Raw genomic sequence first — 17027 nt, 5'->3', positions numbered from 1 at the left:
ATCGATCGTAGCCTGCACAGAGCATGATCCTCTGACCACACCACGGACCACAGATTAAACCAAGGATTCAGTATTGATGGATTTGTAGGAAAGGTTTATTTTTTCCACCAGACAGAAATATAAACATTTGTTTCTGACACGGCACAGTGAACAATTTGAAGTGGCTTTAAGACAATGAAAAACGACAGTTGGCTTTGATTGAGCAGCATCACCCATTGTATTCCTGAGACAAAAACACTGGTTCAAAGTGGAATTCAAATATTTGAAAGTAACTTCTAAAAACTCAACGAAGTGAAGCTAAAGGTACGCAAGATGTAAACATACTGTAATAAGTTAAAATCCTAAATCTACCCATGAACCATGACCTCTGGTGTGCAAGTGAAGACCCTTTGATCCACACCTTGGCTTCGAGGTCTTGCCATTGGATAATTGCTATTCAGGGGGCGGGGCTTAACAAACTAAATTGTTTGTGCTCACTGCTCCTCTAAGGGACAGCAAGACAATTCTGAAGGCTGAATCTTTGTCATTTTATAAACCAGCTTTTATTAGTTTGGAACCTCTCTTTGACATTAACCAAACTAAAGGGAAAACCCATCCAACAAGTATTCAAAACACATTTATGGCCAATAAAACAAAAACATTAAGACGTCCATTCACTTATTAGGAATTTCAGCTAACAATTTGTGTGAGGCTGAACAGGCTCCAGATGTGTGGCTGCTGCAGGGCCCTGAAATAAAACAAATAGCCTGAAAATTCATTTGAATTTCAACATCAAATATTTGAAGCATCAGCCAATATAAATAACAGTTAGAATTGTTCATACTGGTCAATGCTGAGCGTGCATAGTATTATATTCAGACACATGGTTCAGATTTCTGTTATGACTGGACAGTTGAGTGGAAACATGATTTTCTAGATAGAGACGATCAATAAGTATGAACTCGGGAACCTGTTTTATGAATCATGCAGGGGAAACTAAAAAAGATGTGAGGTAAGGTAAAAAAAAAAAAACCCTCCCCTACCCTCTACCAAAAATGAAAAATACACCCACTAATAAAGCACAGTCCCAAGTACTCATGTAACACTTTTCAGTAAGACATTTAAAGCAGACCAGCTTTATGTCTATCACAACTTTGGTTTTGGCATGTCAAATTGATACCCAAATGCAGTGACTTTATGAAACAGTTTTCCCCGTTAAAAAACAGAACACAAAGAGCAGAAGAAAAGTGCCTTCTCTATGATTCTTGCATACATTATCAGTGCAATATTATTTTTATTTCCAAACAGACGTCTGATGAGTGCTCTGACTGACCTCATCTCATTGATACCTCCGCCTTGAAGTTATTTTTGGTTTGTTGATTTGTCTGTTTGACAGCATGATTACATCATTGACTACATGCCAGGTGTAAATCAAACGTGATGGAAGGGTGTAGCAGGGTGGGGCAGGATCACTAATTATTTTTCAACTATGGAATTTCTTGCATTGGCAGAGGTCTGCGAGTGTCTGTCCAGTTCCTTCATTTTCCAGGGCAATCACATCTTAACCAAGACCTTATTGTAGTGCTGAAAGCACTGAAAGTTTCCAGTCGGCAGGTAACACTTACAATACGTGTTCATTTTGTACGACTGCAGAAGCAGATATGGCATCTCTGAAAAATATCACACCCTGCTGGGGATGCAACGCTCCATGGCTATGTTTAGATGGAATTGTCTGTCAAGCTTCACAGGTGGGCTGCGTGCAAAAGGTGCTGCCTCTCCTCGCCAGGACGGTGCTGGCAGGCACTAAAGTTCATCACGCTGGTTGTCTACTGCGCAGAGGTAGGGGAGAAGGTTGGAGAGAAATAATGAAAATGAGCACAGTGGTGGGAGACAAAAAGGTTGCATGGAAAAAAGGTTAATCATACAGGTGTGGAATAGATCATTTGGCTTTTCATTCTTGTAAAATCGGGAATAGATGATTTTATTTCTCAAACCTTTTTCGTGTTGCGAGGGAGAGGGAGTGTGTTTCTGCGCCGCTGTGTCTTCCTGTCCCTGAACCCGCCTCAGCAGCTGCTTTATCTCGTTGTCATATTGTACCCACTCAGGCACAATCCGTGCTGCGGCCGTTAGCTTGGGCTCCTTGGTCTTTGGGTTATTGCACTGCAGCAGAGAAAGCAGGCGGAACACATCACTCACACCGCACGGGCCACTTCCTCCCAACAAGTCGTATTGTCATTCCCAGCACTCTCTGTGGTGAGCATTTTAACCTAATTTGATTTCCAATTCTGTTAAAAGGACATTAGCCGATGTCTTGTGTCTGAACTACCACAATGAAACAATGCTTCCTATTCCAATCTGCTAGAGCCCGTCCAGTAATTCTCTAAATTAGTTTAGGAGACTACAGGATTGCTGTGGAAATGTCTCCTAAATGTGCATCATGGACATTACAGATCTTTCAGTGCTGCAGCAAATACAGTTCACCATTATCATCAAAAACCTGCACATATGGCTAAAAAAGTGGTATATGAACCATGTTTTTATCATCAGCATGTCTCTAAACCACATTTGAAAATAAAGAAGGCTAAATGGATTAGAGCAACAAACAAAAAAGGGAGTTTTTCCTCGAGGCCTGATGCTGAATGATATGGATGTCATGGCTCTGGAACTCACCAGGTCTATAGTCTTGGCGGAGACTTTGGACGTGTCGTCACACCACGTCTCACACCACAGCCACTCCTGAGGGAGAGACTTGATGGCCACTTGGTGGATCATGTTGTTAGGAAGGTCCTAAAAGAATATTAAAACATATATCACACATGTGGAATATCTACAGCGTGTTTCTAATGCTGTGATGTCCCCTCAGAGCTGCGCACCTGGTCCAGGTTGGACAGGCTGTTGGGGTCCTGGCTCAGGGCTTGGTACTGGCCTCGTAATCGGTCCCCGGCCGCTATCTTCCGAAACTTCTTCAAATCTACTACATACAGCGCGCTGGTGGAAATATAGGGGAGAGAGAGATAAAAAGCAGGTGTGAGAAAACCATTTCCTAAAAGCCCGTTGGAATGAAAAAAAATGATGACTTAATAAAGATAAATACCCAAAGGCACGTTCAGATAATTGAACCTAATGTGGAATATTAATAACGCTGTACGCTGTGTAGTTTCGCTGATCACTTATTAGATCAGGGCTCCCACACCTTTATAGACTTGGATTTGAATTATTTTCAAGGTCCAATTCTTTCAAATTCACAACTGTTGGACTACTGTTACAACCCTGAGAGCCTTTATAGTAATGAGTGAGTGAGTGAGAATGCTTTAGCCGGCTTCACAGATATTCAATTAAACCTCAACCTGTATTCTTGGACAAAATGTATGAATTCAAGCAACTTTTAATGCTGTGTTTCCCCCTCAAATTCACAAACTTTTTAGGATTCCCTGGGATTCATGTAGATCTAGGCCTGCCAGCTGATATCCACCTCCTCCTCTTCACCTGCGCTCATTAAACCCTCGCTGAATCCGTCCTGCCCCACAGAGCTAAGCAGCACGCTGGCATCCAATCAGATGACGGCTTCACGGCTCTCCACTCTCTGCTCAGCCACTGGCTGCCATCACACTGACAGAGGCAGAACTCAGTGCCACACACCTCGCAAGAATCTGAACTTTTTATTTTCAGATCCACAAGAACTGCAACTATAATTGGTAAGAGGTCCAATCACCATGGAAACTGGATGAACACAGTACTGTAGCATAGCCACCATTTCCTCTTTTTTTTTTAACATTGAAAAAGGTGTATATATATTTGACTTCTGCTTGCAAATGAGCAATCTGGGAAAACATAATACTTTTTTGACAAATCAAAGTAAGCAAACTTCTGGTAGGTCGGTTCAAGTCTATTGCCTGGGTATGATGGGATTGCAGAACTACAGTCGGGGAGAGGTTTAGCTATCTCTTGGGTTAACAGTCTCTGAGATCCAAATATATTGCAGGAAGGAGAAAAACCAAAACAACCTCAGAACTCCCGAAGCTCCCCTCTCTCCGGCGGAGGGTGTGAATACAGCGGCAAGCTTTCGGACAAACTCCCCTCTCTCTGGCCGAGTCATACCGTGACTGTTCATAACAACGGTTTCAAATCAGCATCTCTTGGTCAAAAAATAAAACAATAACTTAAATAAAACTCTTTGATGGCGTTTCTTTATTTGCAAACCTCTTTTATTTTTACGATATGATGTTTATAAGCTGCTTGGTTTTGCACTAGTCTGTAAATATATAAAGCTTTTAAATTAAATTCTTGCCGTTTTCTAAACACGGTACTGTATATAATCCTGACTGAAACAAAAAAAACAGGTAACATCTGTATGGCGATATTTAATGTGTATCTTGATTTATGCAGTTCACCAGTCTGCAGGAACTGTTTGTACACATGACAGACACACATACTAAAAAGAGCTACCTGATGTGGTATTTCCTGTGTCCTAGATGTGAGGCCCAGTAGCCGGTCTTCCAGAAGCGATAACCTTCCATCTCTCTGCGACTCTCACAGAACGGTGTGTATCCATAAGGAGCTCCCTGCAGGTCAAAATCCCTCAGCTCCTTCAGATCGGCGCGGACGATCTGCGAGAGGAAGAGCGAGAATATTGGTGATTACGGAGAGGAGGGACGACCCTCCGCGGTGTTCTCAACCGATCTTCACCCCGGCTCTGCGACTGATATCTCCACGTGTTGTTCACTTTCAGCCACACACTCACACCCAGCTCCTTCCTATGGCCCTTTGATTTGATCCCTTACCTGATCGGCGTCCACAAATATGATCTTGTCTACAGCCAGGGGGAACAGCACATCCAGGAAGAGGATTTTGTATCCCCAGATAATGCGCTGCTTCTCAGTCTGCTGGTGGAGCCAACGGGGCCACTTGTACTGCACCAACTCATACTGGAAGCCAAGCGACTCTGCCATGTCAGAGATGGTTTCCTAACCATGCCAAAAAACACTCCAGAGGTTAAATAAATCAAATAAAAGGGCACATTTAATAATTTAACAACTAAAACACAAAAATGATGTTAATGAAGTTGAATATGCTAACAAAAACCTATACGGAGTTTATTTAGTTAAAAATATAAATATATTACTCAATTCTGCCCAGTAGTACAAAAATAATGCTGATTATTGTGTGTTCCAGGCATTATGTTACAAGCATAAAAAGGTTGATGAGACTGAGAAACCATTACAAGGTAACAACCCTCAGATACGTCTTTGCTTAGTATAACTAAAGCTGTGAAGGTTATTGTTTATAGGTAGGAGAAACCGAATGAAAGGGGAAGTACCTTGAAAGATGGGGAGAGGTAGTTCTTCAGGAACCAGAACTTGACAGGTGTTTTTGTGTGTCGAAGGACGGACAGCATCATTATTCTGAAATGGTAAAGGATCAGCTTGAGGATCAGGGCTAAAAGGAACGCAGCGTGAATGGCCTGGAAAGTAAGCGTGTGAGTGTTTGTGTTTGTGAACTCAAGGTGACCCACCTCAAGAAGCGCTCATACAGATGTCCTGAGGCCACAGAAAATATGTTGAGAACATCCTCTTTCTTCTTCTCCCCGTCCTCCGTCTTGGAGCCGCCACCTGTGATGCTGTAAATGAGGAGACGGAACATGAGTCACCGGTTTCTTATTCACAGGGAAAGTAAATCAGGAGAAAGCCGGCACACCATGCTTTTTTAGAACCAGGAGCAATAGTAATTATAACTGCCACACACTCTCAGACAAACCATGCGATACTGTGAAGCAGCGTAAGTGAATCTACGACAACAACATGAACATTTCTTCAGGATCTCTGGATGATTTAAATAATAGTGTGACAGAACCGAGACACTGAAATTAGCTGTCTAATCATCTAAAATGAAAATAATGTCTATCCAATCAATAAAACAGGAAGTCAAAGTTCCCTGTTAAATTTGAAATGGAAGCACTAACGTGTCATGGATTTTAAGCTTTTGGTAACATTAGAGACATAAATGTATAATAAAAACGTTCAGTTTGTGGACAAAGCTGCAGAGTATGCTCTTCACATTGCACAGTTTTGTAAAAAAACACACAATCTAATAAAAAATGATTATCAGATCGTGAAAAAGAGGCAGCGCTACTTCCGCTGTATGCCTGGCTCGTTGTTTCTTGGGCCTGAGCTGCTTCAATGGTTGCATTGCATGATGTGAGTCACACAACGTCAACTGCATTGATTGAAAAAGAAATGTGACGTTAGGTCAAGCTGAACGCGGAATAATTCAATAACAGCCGTAATGACAGCAGAGAGTGCGGCCGCAGAGATGGGTTTGCAATCTAAAAAGCCCAGTGTGGAAACAGAGTGAGAGTAGTGGTCGTAGATTTGAATAAATAAACCTACACGAGAAGTAGTTTTGCTGCCTTGCTGGTTCTCTTTTTTTAAGAAACCAGTGAGTTGAATACGGTATTTATTCTTTAGATTGGACCCATTGCAAAAATAATGTTTCTATAAAGACCCAAAGCAATACAAAATGGAGGCTGTTTCAGCCTGTGGTTGCATCCTTTCACCAAAAATGTCAGCTCCACATGACTGCAAAATTAATAATGCGAAGTTTGAGGCACCATTTTTTGGAAAAGTGTAGGTAATTCTGGTAAGCCTGATAACCTGGTGGGACCTGAGGGAGTTTATTTATTAAATGAAATAGAAGTTGAGATTGTAATTTTTTTCATGTAACCGAATTAACTGTTTCCCAAGGATGTTACCTTCTCCAACCCTGTTCATTTGCATTGCATAAACTAGGGTGTTTGAATGAATGAATTTAGTAAAAATGCCAATGGGCAGACCGAGAAAGAATACACTTTAAAAAGGGAAGTGAAGTGTGGCTGCTTTTACTAATAAAAGGGATAAAAACAGAACACAACATGGGTCCACTGTGGAGCATCTCCTCCCAGTTTGGAGTAGCAAAAAACCTCACTGCGTCTTAAAGGGCTCACGAAGAGAAGGACATTACTATTCTTATTATGATTATACACTATTATTAATGCAAAATTATTTGTCATTAATTACAATATGCCCGCTCTATTTTTATATATCGTGATTTATTACAACTTTCCATGCTCGCTTCCGACGTTGCACGACTGCCCCGACCAAACAGCCGCCACCGGTTTATAACGTCACGAGTAGAACTGGACTCCACTTGTTGAATCCACAAACATGGCAGACGGAAATACCCCAAAATGCCACTTATTAATCCTGCTTGCTCAAAGATAGTGAAATGGAAGTAAATAGATAGGTGTTTCAACCAACGATTCAAAATCAAGGTTACCGACTTAATTGAATACAATGTTGAGATACCAGCACAAACCATACAAAAGGACACTCTCCACACCCCAGCTCTATGAAGAGCAGTGTCTCATGATGCCAGGCACATTTAGCGGACAGAAATCAGGAATTTTGCCGGAGGGTCGATGTGTCTGCAGTCAAACTGTGTGTCCTTGTCGGTAACAGACTGCTGATGAGGGAAGGAGAGTCTCTCCCACACTCAATCACACACACAGGCTCACCCCGAGGCTCCAGGAAGACAACGGTGAAACACCTCGTCCTCTAAAAACAACTCTCACATGCAAATGCTGAAGAAGAAATTGGCTGGTAAGCAAGTAACATCCAGACCACACAAACTCAATGACGGCCCATGATGCAGCACTCTCCTCTCCCTTCTCAAACGAAAGCACAGCTCTCTAGTTGAGTTGGCTTTCGTGGAGTCACCGAATATCATAAGGGTCTGTGAATACCGGCTGCCTGCCATGACTAAGCCAACCATTATAAAGGGCCTCCGGCACTACAGTGTCTGACCCCCCCAATCCCGCAGATAAGCAGCTGGGTCAGGTGAGAGCCCGTTTGGCTGACTCACTCACACCAGATAATCTGGACCTCTGGAAGTATCCACAAAGCTCGGAATAAATCCAGAGGACACTAACGCTACCAGGACTCGATTCTACTTCTGATATTCCTCTGTGGATGGAGCAGAATAATTATATCTGTGTGGAGATCATCCAAGACACTAAACAAGATGTTCGCCATAAGCACACACACACACAAAACAGATAGAGGATGTTTGGTACCTTTTTTTTTTTTAAATATGACTTTCTAAGCTTTTCACTGATGCTGTAAGCCGGGGTTTGAGACTAGTCTCAATATCAAACCCCAAACCATCGAAAATATTAACAAAGCAAGAAGAGACCACCAACACTCATGGGGGAATGTTTTTTCAGCTTTCTTCAGATCTTAGAAAAGTACACAGAGCAAATTGTTGTGGTTTTTGGATTCAGTCTACAAATCATTAATAGCCAAGCCCCGTCTAAAACGCTTCAAGATCTTATGACTACTTCAGGAAGTTGGCTTTTAAAACATCCTCCGCCTAAAATCTGAATAACTCCCTCAGGTAACACAGCCGCGGATGCTTTCTCTCCCTCTCTGTGGTGAAGTTCCTAATCTGTAAACTCAGTGTAAAGGACATTAAACCGTCAAACCGTTCCCCAGGCTGAGAGTAGAAAAAAACATTCCTTCATTTTCCTTAGCACTTGTCCAGCCGGACACAAAGAAGAACAGCAATACAGACAAAGGTTTGTGAGCATGTCGAAAAGGAAAGAAATCTATTTCCACTCAGCTTCATTATGAGTCTACACAGATAAAACTCTCCTCCGAGATTAGATCATTTGTAAAAGCTCACTCATCTTCGATCCACATCCCTAATTCTTCAGATGTGTTCGATCAATACCTGGCCTTCAGTCCCGCCCAGCAGTGAGTCCCTCAAAGCATTCTGAGGTTACAAATGAAGTGATGGGAGACACCTTAACTTTGAAACTGCCAACATTTTCTAAGATCACTCGTCCAGGTGTACACAATGATTTCTGAAATATTCAGTCCCTGTTACTGCCTGTCACTATTGTTAAGTTGTGCAGTCATTTTAAAATGTTTTTATTTATATATATATATATATATATGTGTGTATGTATGTATGTATATGTGTATGTATGTATGTATGTGTGTGTGTGTGTGTATGTATGTATGTATGTATGTATGTATGTATGTATGTATGTATGGGTCCTGTGCAAAAAAACACATTTTCTATCAATGCCAAAACTATTATTTCCCTGTGAGGGTCGTCTGTAAAGCAGACTTAATGGTGTTTGATGGTTTTCAGTGTGTTTTTTGCTCATCTTTTATCTAGTGCCTGCTTTATTTAGACATAATTTCCAACGTCACTGGATGTTAAATAAGACTGTGTCGTTATATTCTCCAGAGCACATGGATTTAAATTGGACAGAGAATATTTGCAAGGAGAATAAATTCAAATTACTCCAAAATACGCCTCTACAAATGCGGTCAAATGTAATAACTTTCTAAATTGATGCATAACTGGCACTTAAGAAGACACTTTGCCCCTTGGAACAAGATTCTTCAACCTATTACTTAACCTTTTAATGTTCAAAGTAGTATCATTACTCAAATCAGCCATACGATGGGAAATGATCTGAAGATTACATTCAATTATAAATCTATTCATCCATCCAACTACTTCCAGCTCTCTTTCCCTCGGTCCTGAAGTAAGCCCAAGTGAGCTCCTGGAGTGCCTAATAGCAGACGCTAAGGCCAGGAGGGATCTGTAATCCCTTCACTTTGTTCCGTTTCCGCCTGGGGGTTGCCCTCCCAGATGGACAAGCCTAAAATACCTTTACAGAAAGCATCCCAATCAGACAGCAGAACCAAGAATGCACTTAAGGTGCGGCTGAGATCACCCCACTGTTTCTGCAATAACACAAGGACCAAAAGGCTAGTAACGCCCAATGATGCTTGATGTTCCCAGATACCCTGGATAAATACGGCCATAGACCTTCCTATCCTGTTACATACCATTAAGAATCACTGTACAACCAATACCTCTACAGTATGATGGTAAACATACACGGCTAGTCCACAGTTACATAATCAGGATGGAATCTGCAAAAAAAAATGAGAATGAGATTTGATACGAGTCCCAGAGCTGTGGCATTAAGGAGTTGATTCCTTTGTCAACACAAAAAATCATTGGTTTGTCTCTGCCTCTGCATGAGTCAATCTTTACTGCACAGTGAAGGTGAACACATGTTGAGGCCAAGTTCACATGACTTCCAAAGTTGTCAGGTCCCGTTACTGTTCGCTCTACACAACTGGCTGTCTTTGTATAGGAAGACCTAAAGTCCATGTGGTTTTCCCACTACATGAGTGACTTGAGGCAGAGCGTCACACGCCACAACGTCTTTCACCAGGAGGAATCCCTGCTGATGTCACTAAAACACACAGGAGTCATGACACAGGAAGTAACTGGTTCAATGCTCATGCTTTTTAAAGTTTCCACACATCTTTACTTTTAATTATCCTACATGTGCAACATAACTTTGGTCTAAGTTTAAAGGCTACAGGCGACCCCTCCCACAGGTTTCCCTTTATTTATTCATTCCCAGTTTTAAAGTGCAATATACTGTGCTATCTTAGCGTAAAACACATTGTTTGTGTAGATTGTTTCCTGCTCTTAGACATGTGTAACACTTGTACATATGCAGCAGTGTTTGATGTTACAGAGTCTAATATTTCTTTGTAATTTATTTTATTATAATCACACAAATTCTGTGTTCTGTATCTACCAAAACCTGACTTGTTAGGACTCAAATCAGTGGGCGGAAAATCCCAAATTCAGTCCCTGTACCAACATCATTATTTTGTGGGGACTTCCCCCCTTTATATGTCCCTCACATTTTCCTCTTCCCTTTCTGTGCACGTGTTTCACAGGAGAGGTACACTGCACTGTTTTCAGACATTTCTGCATTAAGTTATGAACATGTGTATGAGCTGAATTACTTCTTCTTATTTAATCTGTGCAAGAAGTGCGAGGGTATAAAATGTAGTAACGACAGATTTTTTTGTTCATCTGTTGTCAGAATAAACGGAGATGGGCTCCAACGATATGCTGGCTTGGGTGTTATCCTTCCAAAACACAACGCAGACACTGCTAGTTGACACCAGTTACCACTTGGACATAGAGCAGGAAACACCACTTCATTTAGTGCTGTGGATATTTTGAAAATGACAACATAAATAAATGAATGAAAGCAAAAGAGCACATGAAAATAAAACATCCTATTCAAACAAAGCTTTACATTATTACTGCTCTCCTGTTATTTCTCATAAGAACATTCTCTGTCATCACGCAAAGCGACCAATAACCACTGCATGCTGATGAATATGAGGACGTTTGAAGTGTTAAACGGGTTGCAACAACACTGCCTACCTTTTTTCAAAAGTGCTCCAAACACTGCACACAGCAGGCATTAAGTGAGGAGACAGGATCACACAGTTAGGAAGTGTTGGGGAAAACACACAAATGCACGCACACACACACACACACATACCTACAGAAGCACATATTTTTTGCAAGACTAGATCTTACAGCGTAATATTGCAGTCTGGATCGAGGGGAGGAATTAGATCTCCTGAAACCACAAGGGATAATTGACAAACAGAAGGAACATCGGCAAACCCACAGATCAATGAGGCCACAGTGGTTACTGCCATTCAGCTAAAGGGGAGAACACAACCAAATGTAAGATGTGTGTGAGAATTACACACCTTGCTATGGAGTCCCATATGCCTTTACTTTCACTGTCCTCACTTAGAAGATCTTCATTGATCTTGTCTGCTTTCTTCTGTACCTGTAATGTGAAAGGAGACACCCAACAATCATTGTATCAGTGATTTATATAAACTGCTTCCAAACGTCCCCAACGTGTGACCAGCTGAAGAGCATCTTACTGCAAGCTTCATAATGTCCAGTAACTAGAAATCTAATACACTGTCTGGAAAAACACTCACTCTGACTTTGATGATCTTGCTGTGGAAACTGTTCAGCACAACAAGGACATCACCAGCGTCTGCAGGGGAATCGGTTCCATCATGTCTGAAAAAGTGGATAAATGGTGATCAAATGTATAACTTTCGCTTAAAATTGGAAATCAATGAATAAGGAAATCTGATCTGCAGCTAGTTAACCTAAAGGTAAAGTACCTTTTAGAGACTGGGGGAAAAAAACCCTGTCAAAATAACATGATTTTAAACTAAAAACAATTTCAAAAAAGTGGAATATATGCTGTTCTTCTATAATTCCACATCAATAATGAAAATGTTACACACGCTAGTACTGCATAGATAATTCAGTCTTATAAGTATGTAAATAAGACACAGAGTGGGATCAGACCATAGTCTTTTTATTAAGTTCAAATATTGATATCTGATGGATGCTACGGATATACTATCTATTGTGAGGCTAAGCTATAAATATGGTAATGGTAAAAAAATGATAATTTAGGTAATAGTTTTAGTTTATGTGACTATTTTTTAATTTTGAACCAAAACATCAGTAGTAGTAGTAGATTAAAACATTATCAGATGAGTTGTTATGGATAGCAATCACTACAGTCTTTCTAACAAAGTTCAATTGGCTGTTCCGTCATGAACAGTATCATAAGACTTTACATTTTATTATAGACAAGTCAAAAAGAGTGAATAATTATGGCCTATTTTCAGCTCTAATTGAACACACACACACACCTATCAACATCATTACATAATATAAGCAACTCAACCAATCACTCTGACTTGAATCAATTATTTCCAGTGAGCTTGATTCACATGTTTTAGCCATAGCAACAGTGAAAGAAAGTGTACTGTTTAAGCTCCTTTCCTTAGGGAGACACCAGCAGATAATGGACATACAACTAACAGACAGTGAGCATGCACTTAAAGGAAGATAATGGGACGTCTGCCAGGGTCACACACCGATCATATTCATTGCCCTCCATCATCATTTGGAATCACCTCACCAGTATTGTCTCCATCACCACTTCCCAGCCACACTGGCAGATATAATGAGAAACTCTGTACTGTATTGATTGTATAACACTTGCCTTTCCCTGTAATTGTTTTAGGACAGATTTGTCAAGGGGAGAATGTGTTTTGGCAGGCAGGATCTGCATGGTGGAACACCAGAGCGCAAACTTCAGGAAGAGATGAGCAAAAGGCTACGATGCACAGCGAGCCATTAAGACTCCACTGCTTACGAAAGGCAAAAAAACTAACCTTATCACGATGATAAATGCCCCCTCCTCATTGGGCCCAAAGTGCTGTTTGTGTTTTGCCTCTTCTGCTGTCACTGATGCAACTCAGCCTTTAGGGCTTGTGTTACAAAAGCGCCAGAGATCAATCTGTATCCCTGCTCTGAGGAGAGGAGAGCTGGCCATCTCATTCATCGCTGTCAGGGCAAGACGCAGTGGCAGCGCGGGATGGAAGAGGGAAAAACGCAGGCTCCGAGAATGGAGAGCGCAGAGGCTCCCACTAGACCCGGATCGGCCACCTAACCAGAGCAGAGTGCCGCTAACCACAAGAATAATGACACTGCCAAGGTGAAAAATGACATCACCTCTTAGCTTCACCTGGAGGATTGGGGAATAAATCTTGGTTGTCTGATATGATTCCAGAGGAACCGAGGGCTGTATGTGTCCTAAATCTTGTGTGAGGATAGCCAGAGAGGACAATGTGTGTGATTGTAGGGACATCTCGTACATGAAGCACTGATGCTGAGTGTGCACACCCGATTCAGGGTTCTTGATTATGAGGGATTATCACGTCTTTTAATGTAACGTAGAATTTATTATGAGCTATGATTTGTTTGTTTTAGGTCCTTTTAACTCAATTAAAAGTGCAGAAATAAACGAATAGACGCCATTGTTGTATTCTGTTCAAAAAAGCATCAAAGAAACCAAAGCACAATATTGTTTTTATTCGTCCGGGGAAATTAGACAACGCCAACGCGCTCTGTTTAGTGCATGCAGCCTTTGACACCTACGCCGTCCTAACTGAAACACACTGCTGATATGTGGCGGATATGAGGTGGATGGCATGGCAGGTGACCAGCTGAATCATCCCTCCACTTTGTCTTCTCTTTAATAGAATCCCTCTCCTCCTACCTGTCTCTCGCCGCTCTGTAGCGAGCAGAACTCCCTGCACTCATCAAAACCTTGAGCGGCTACACTGTCAGCAGCTCTCCATGTTACCATAGTGATGGGTTTCATAGCTACTGGCATGAAATGGAGAGGTAGCTGAGAACAACCTTCATGCTGTGCTACTAATGAAGCAGCCTGATTATTAGTCATTACCTAATAAGTGCATATTCTGTTTATATATATATATATATATATATATATATGTTCTTTACCGACATTAAGGGAGTTTAAAGTGGTGTAAACACTGGTGAATACTCACGTGAGAACCTGATAAATATCCTCTGATCTCCCTTGACGTAGCCTCAGGGTCCAGGCACCAGGACTGGCTTTCAGCTGGAAATATCCCTGTTGTAGTTAAAACAGCAGGAGTCTGAGTAATTACTGTCAGCATTAAATTCACACTTGTTTTCACAGTTTCTGTTCCAAAAGTACTACATTAATAACTACTGACAGCCCTTTCATAAACAATATGCAAGAAAACTGCCTTGGTGACTGCAGTATTGAGTAGAGAAAGCTCCTGACCAGGTTAGCCATGACAATAGTGTCATACATGAGCGGGTCTCGACTGGTGCCCAGGGTGAACTGCAGTCCACGGGGGGGCTGGCCAGTTGACAGGTCAAAGCAGTGGCCCTCCAGCAAGAGGTGCTCCAGCTCGTACTCAGCCGTCACCACACCGCTTACCTGGAGCCGAACAACAAATTACAGAAGAGGGGCGGGGGGGGGATGATTAATAGAATGCTCCTCGGCCCGAATTAAGAGGTGAGAGCGATTAGACTCCTGCCATGAATGACTAGAGCGGGATACCTCCTGCAGGTGGATATTGTCCAAGTCGTGGGGGCTGCGGACAGCCTGCACCATCCAGCTCTCCGGTGTTATCATGTTGAGAGTGAGGAGGGGGGATTCTGGGAGATCCAAGAAGCGGGCGACTGGTCCTGGAGACACTGTGTCGTTGGCCAAGAAATTCACATCGGACTCCAAGACAAAGCGGTAAAAGCTGCGAAAACAGACAACCGTGGATTCAAATACAGGTGCTGGCCTTGCAAAAAAACGCACATTAACAAAATCTCGAACAATAGAGAAGAGAATTTAAGACATAACATGATGGATATCCTGCAGAACTTTCCAGAGTCAACAATTCCATCCAACAAACACACTGTACACCTCAGGAGCACTAAAATGATGACATATAGTGCAATAGTCTCCTTTCTAGGACAGGGGAGATAGGTTCCTTTGTGACAGCTGTGTATATACAACCCCTTAAAGTTAGGAATCTAATACTTTTACTGCCGGTGCTCCTGCTCGGCCAATAACAGAAATATGTGTAAATAATTAATAAATATGGGTGGTCTGTGTGCCAGAAATGTTCCTTTCCTTCGTTATTACTCAGAGTTGTCACAGAGGCTAGCTCCGAGCTAACATTAATGCTAATTGCTTTTTCTCCTGTGCGCCCTCTGACACAGAGAAGTCATAATCAGTGTAAACAACACAGCAGATGAGAAACATAACCAATGCTAATTATACTTCATTTGAATGCCTTCTTAGGTAGAGCATAACACTTCACATTATTTAAAGTTATATTGCAGTCACAGCAGCCATGATTCTGTGGACTGGAGCAGTGGTGAGGGGGATGTTGCAGTTAATAAGGAAAACCTGTAGTACACCAGGGGAAACATGCAGTCTTCATTGGACAGGTTCCAATTTGTAAGCTGATCAATTCTCCAAGAGAGCTAAAGTTGAGCAGCCCTGTGGTCTGCTGCGGTGAAACCACTACACTGAGAAGTATACCGGTGAAGACAATTAACCCAATCACATCAAGCAGGGAAATTATTCACTGGAAGTCATTCATTTATGACCAGGGTCTCTATGATTAGACCCAAAAATAAAAAAATAGAAAAGCTGCGCATTGTCCCATTTCTTTTTGTCATGTAATAGGTCATCAAATCCATAAGCGATAGTGTTTTATGGTTCTAGATCAATAGTAATAATCTCTGAATGTGAGGACAGTACTTAAGATAGCAGAACAATTATGTTAAAAATAACATTTTAAGTTTCACGACACCGAGATCATCCGGACTTGTGTACCAGGAAATTTAGCGGGATACAGGAAGTGTGATTGGTCAGGAGTGAGACATTCAAACAGTAAAGTGGCCCCCAATGTGAGGTTAAACTTCCCGGAAAGGTTCTGTCATTTGGTATCAACGAAAGAAAATGCTCTTACACCTTTTTGATGAATTTTACTTTAAAATGTACAAGATTTTCTTCCAGGTAAATTACTGCTCATTACTAATGACACAATCCATTATGACATAGTGACTAACATTCACTCAGTGGTGTGAATGTTATTGACCAGATTTAAACCTTTATTTTCGTTGTTTTTACTGCATGTTTTGAGGCCGCAACAATGCAAGCTGTAAGCAATTTGCCCAGGGAAGCAGAGGGAGGCCCAGAGCAATAAGGTGGTGTTATTAAGCAGATTGCATCTGTGCAGTATAATCTTACAAAGGGAAGGAGCGAGGCAGAGATGCAGCGGGCAGAGGATACACAAACAAGCCAAACAGGAGAATGTAATTACTGCTGGAGCAGGAGCTTACCTCTTGAGGGGCATCTCGGACAACTTGGCCCTGCAATTCATAAACACCTGCAGTCTCACATTGACCACTTGACTGAGCACCTGCAGCAGTGACAGAACAGGAGAGCCAGTTATAGAAAACAGGATCAGAGTAGAGCCCAGCAGAGAGGTATAAGACACAGAGGAACCTTTAGCTGAACAAAAGGACTGAAGATTTTAGTTTCACTGAACCATTGCTCTTACTAAAGTAATGACCTGCCTTCATAAAATCATCCTTAATGCTGATACGCAGTTATCTTCATTTCTACCTCATAGTGCAGTAGACTTTTGTAAAGTGTACTCTGTAAACAACAGCTACTGAATGTGGCTCTCTGACTTGCTGTCTGTAAAAGCATGGTG

The 17027-nt window shown here is 41.7% G+C and overlaps 1 protein-coding gene across 5 annotated transcripts in view; it reads right to left on the bottom strand.

Moving 5' to 3' along the window:
- Window positions 1-73: 73 nt before the first annotated feature.
- Window positions 74-17027, bottom strand: part of uggt2 (UDP-glucose glycoprotein glucosyltransferase 2) — a 36053-nt gene continuing 19099 nt past the window's right edge. The window contains exons 27-41 of one of the 5 annotated variants that reach the window (XM_063888477.1): window positions 16651-16730; window positions 14864-15053; window positions 14582-14740; window positions 14319-14404; window positions 11874-11958; window positions 11631-11713; window positions 11293-11316; window positions 5492-5596; window positions 5297-5381; window positions 4761-4943; window positions 4426-4586; window positions 2853-2967; window positions 2650-2766; window positions 1974-2139; window positions 74-1808 (exon numbers count right to left, since the gene is read on the bottom strand). In XM_063888477.1, coding sequence (XP_063744547.1) covers window positions 1783-1808; window positions 1974-2139; window positions 2650-2766; window positions 2853-2967; window positions 4426-4586; window positions 4761-4943; window positions 5297-5381; window positions 5492-5596; window positions 11293-11316; window positions 11631-11713; window positions 11874-11958; window positions 14319-14404; window positions 14582-14740; window positions 14864-15053; window positions 16651-16730 — 1665 coding nt within the window. In that variant the 3' untranslated portion in view covers window positions 74-1782. The remainder of the gene's footprint in view (window positions 1809-1973; window positions 2140-2649; window positions 2767-2852; window positions 2968-4425; window positions 4587-4760; window positions 4944-5296; window positions 5382-5491; window positions 5597-11292; window positions 11317-11630; window positions 11714-11873; window positions 11959-14318; window positions 14405-14581; window positions 14741-14863; window positions 15054-16650; window positions 16731-17027) is intronic. The other 4 variants (XM_063888478.1, XM_063888480.1, XM_063888481.1 and 1 more) reach the window with 4 other exon arrangements.

This window comes from Eleginops maclovinus, chromosome 7 (assembly GCF_036324505.1).
Source record: "Eleginops maclovinus isolate JMC-PN-2008 ecotype Puerto Natales chromosome 7, JC_Emac_rtc_rv5, whole genome shotgun sequence".
NCBI lineage: Eukaryota > Metazoa > Chordata > Actinopteri > Perciformes > Eleginopidae > Eleginops > Eleginops maclovinus.
The sequence above is the reverse complement of the archived record's forward strand: the minus strand, read 5'-3'. Positions and strand labels throughout refer to the sequence as shown.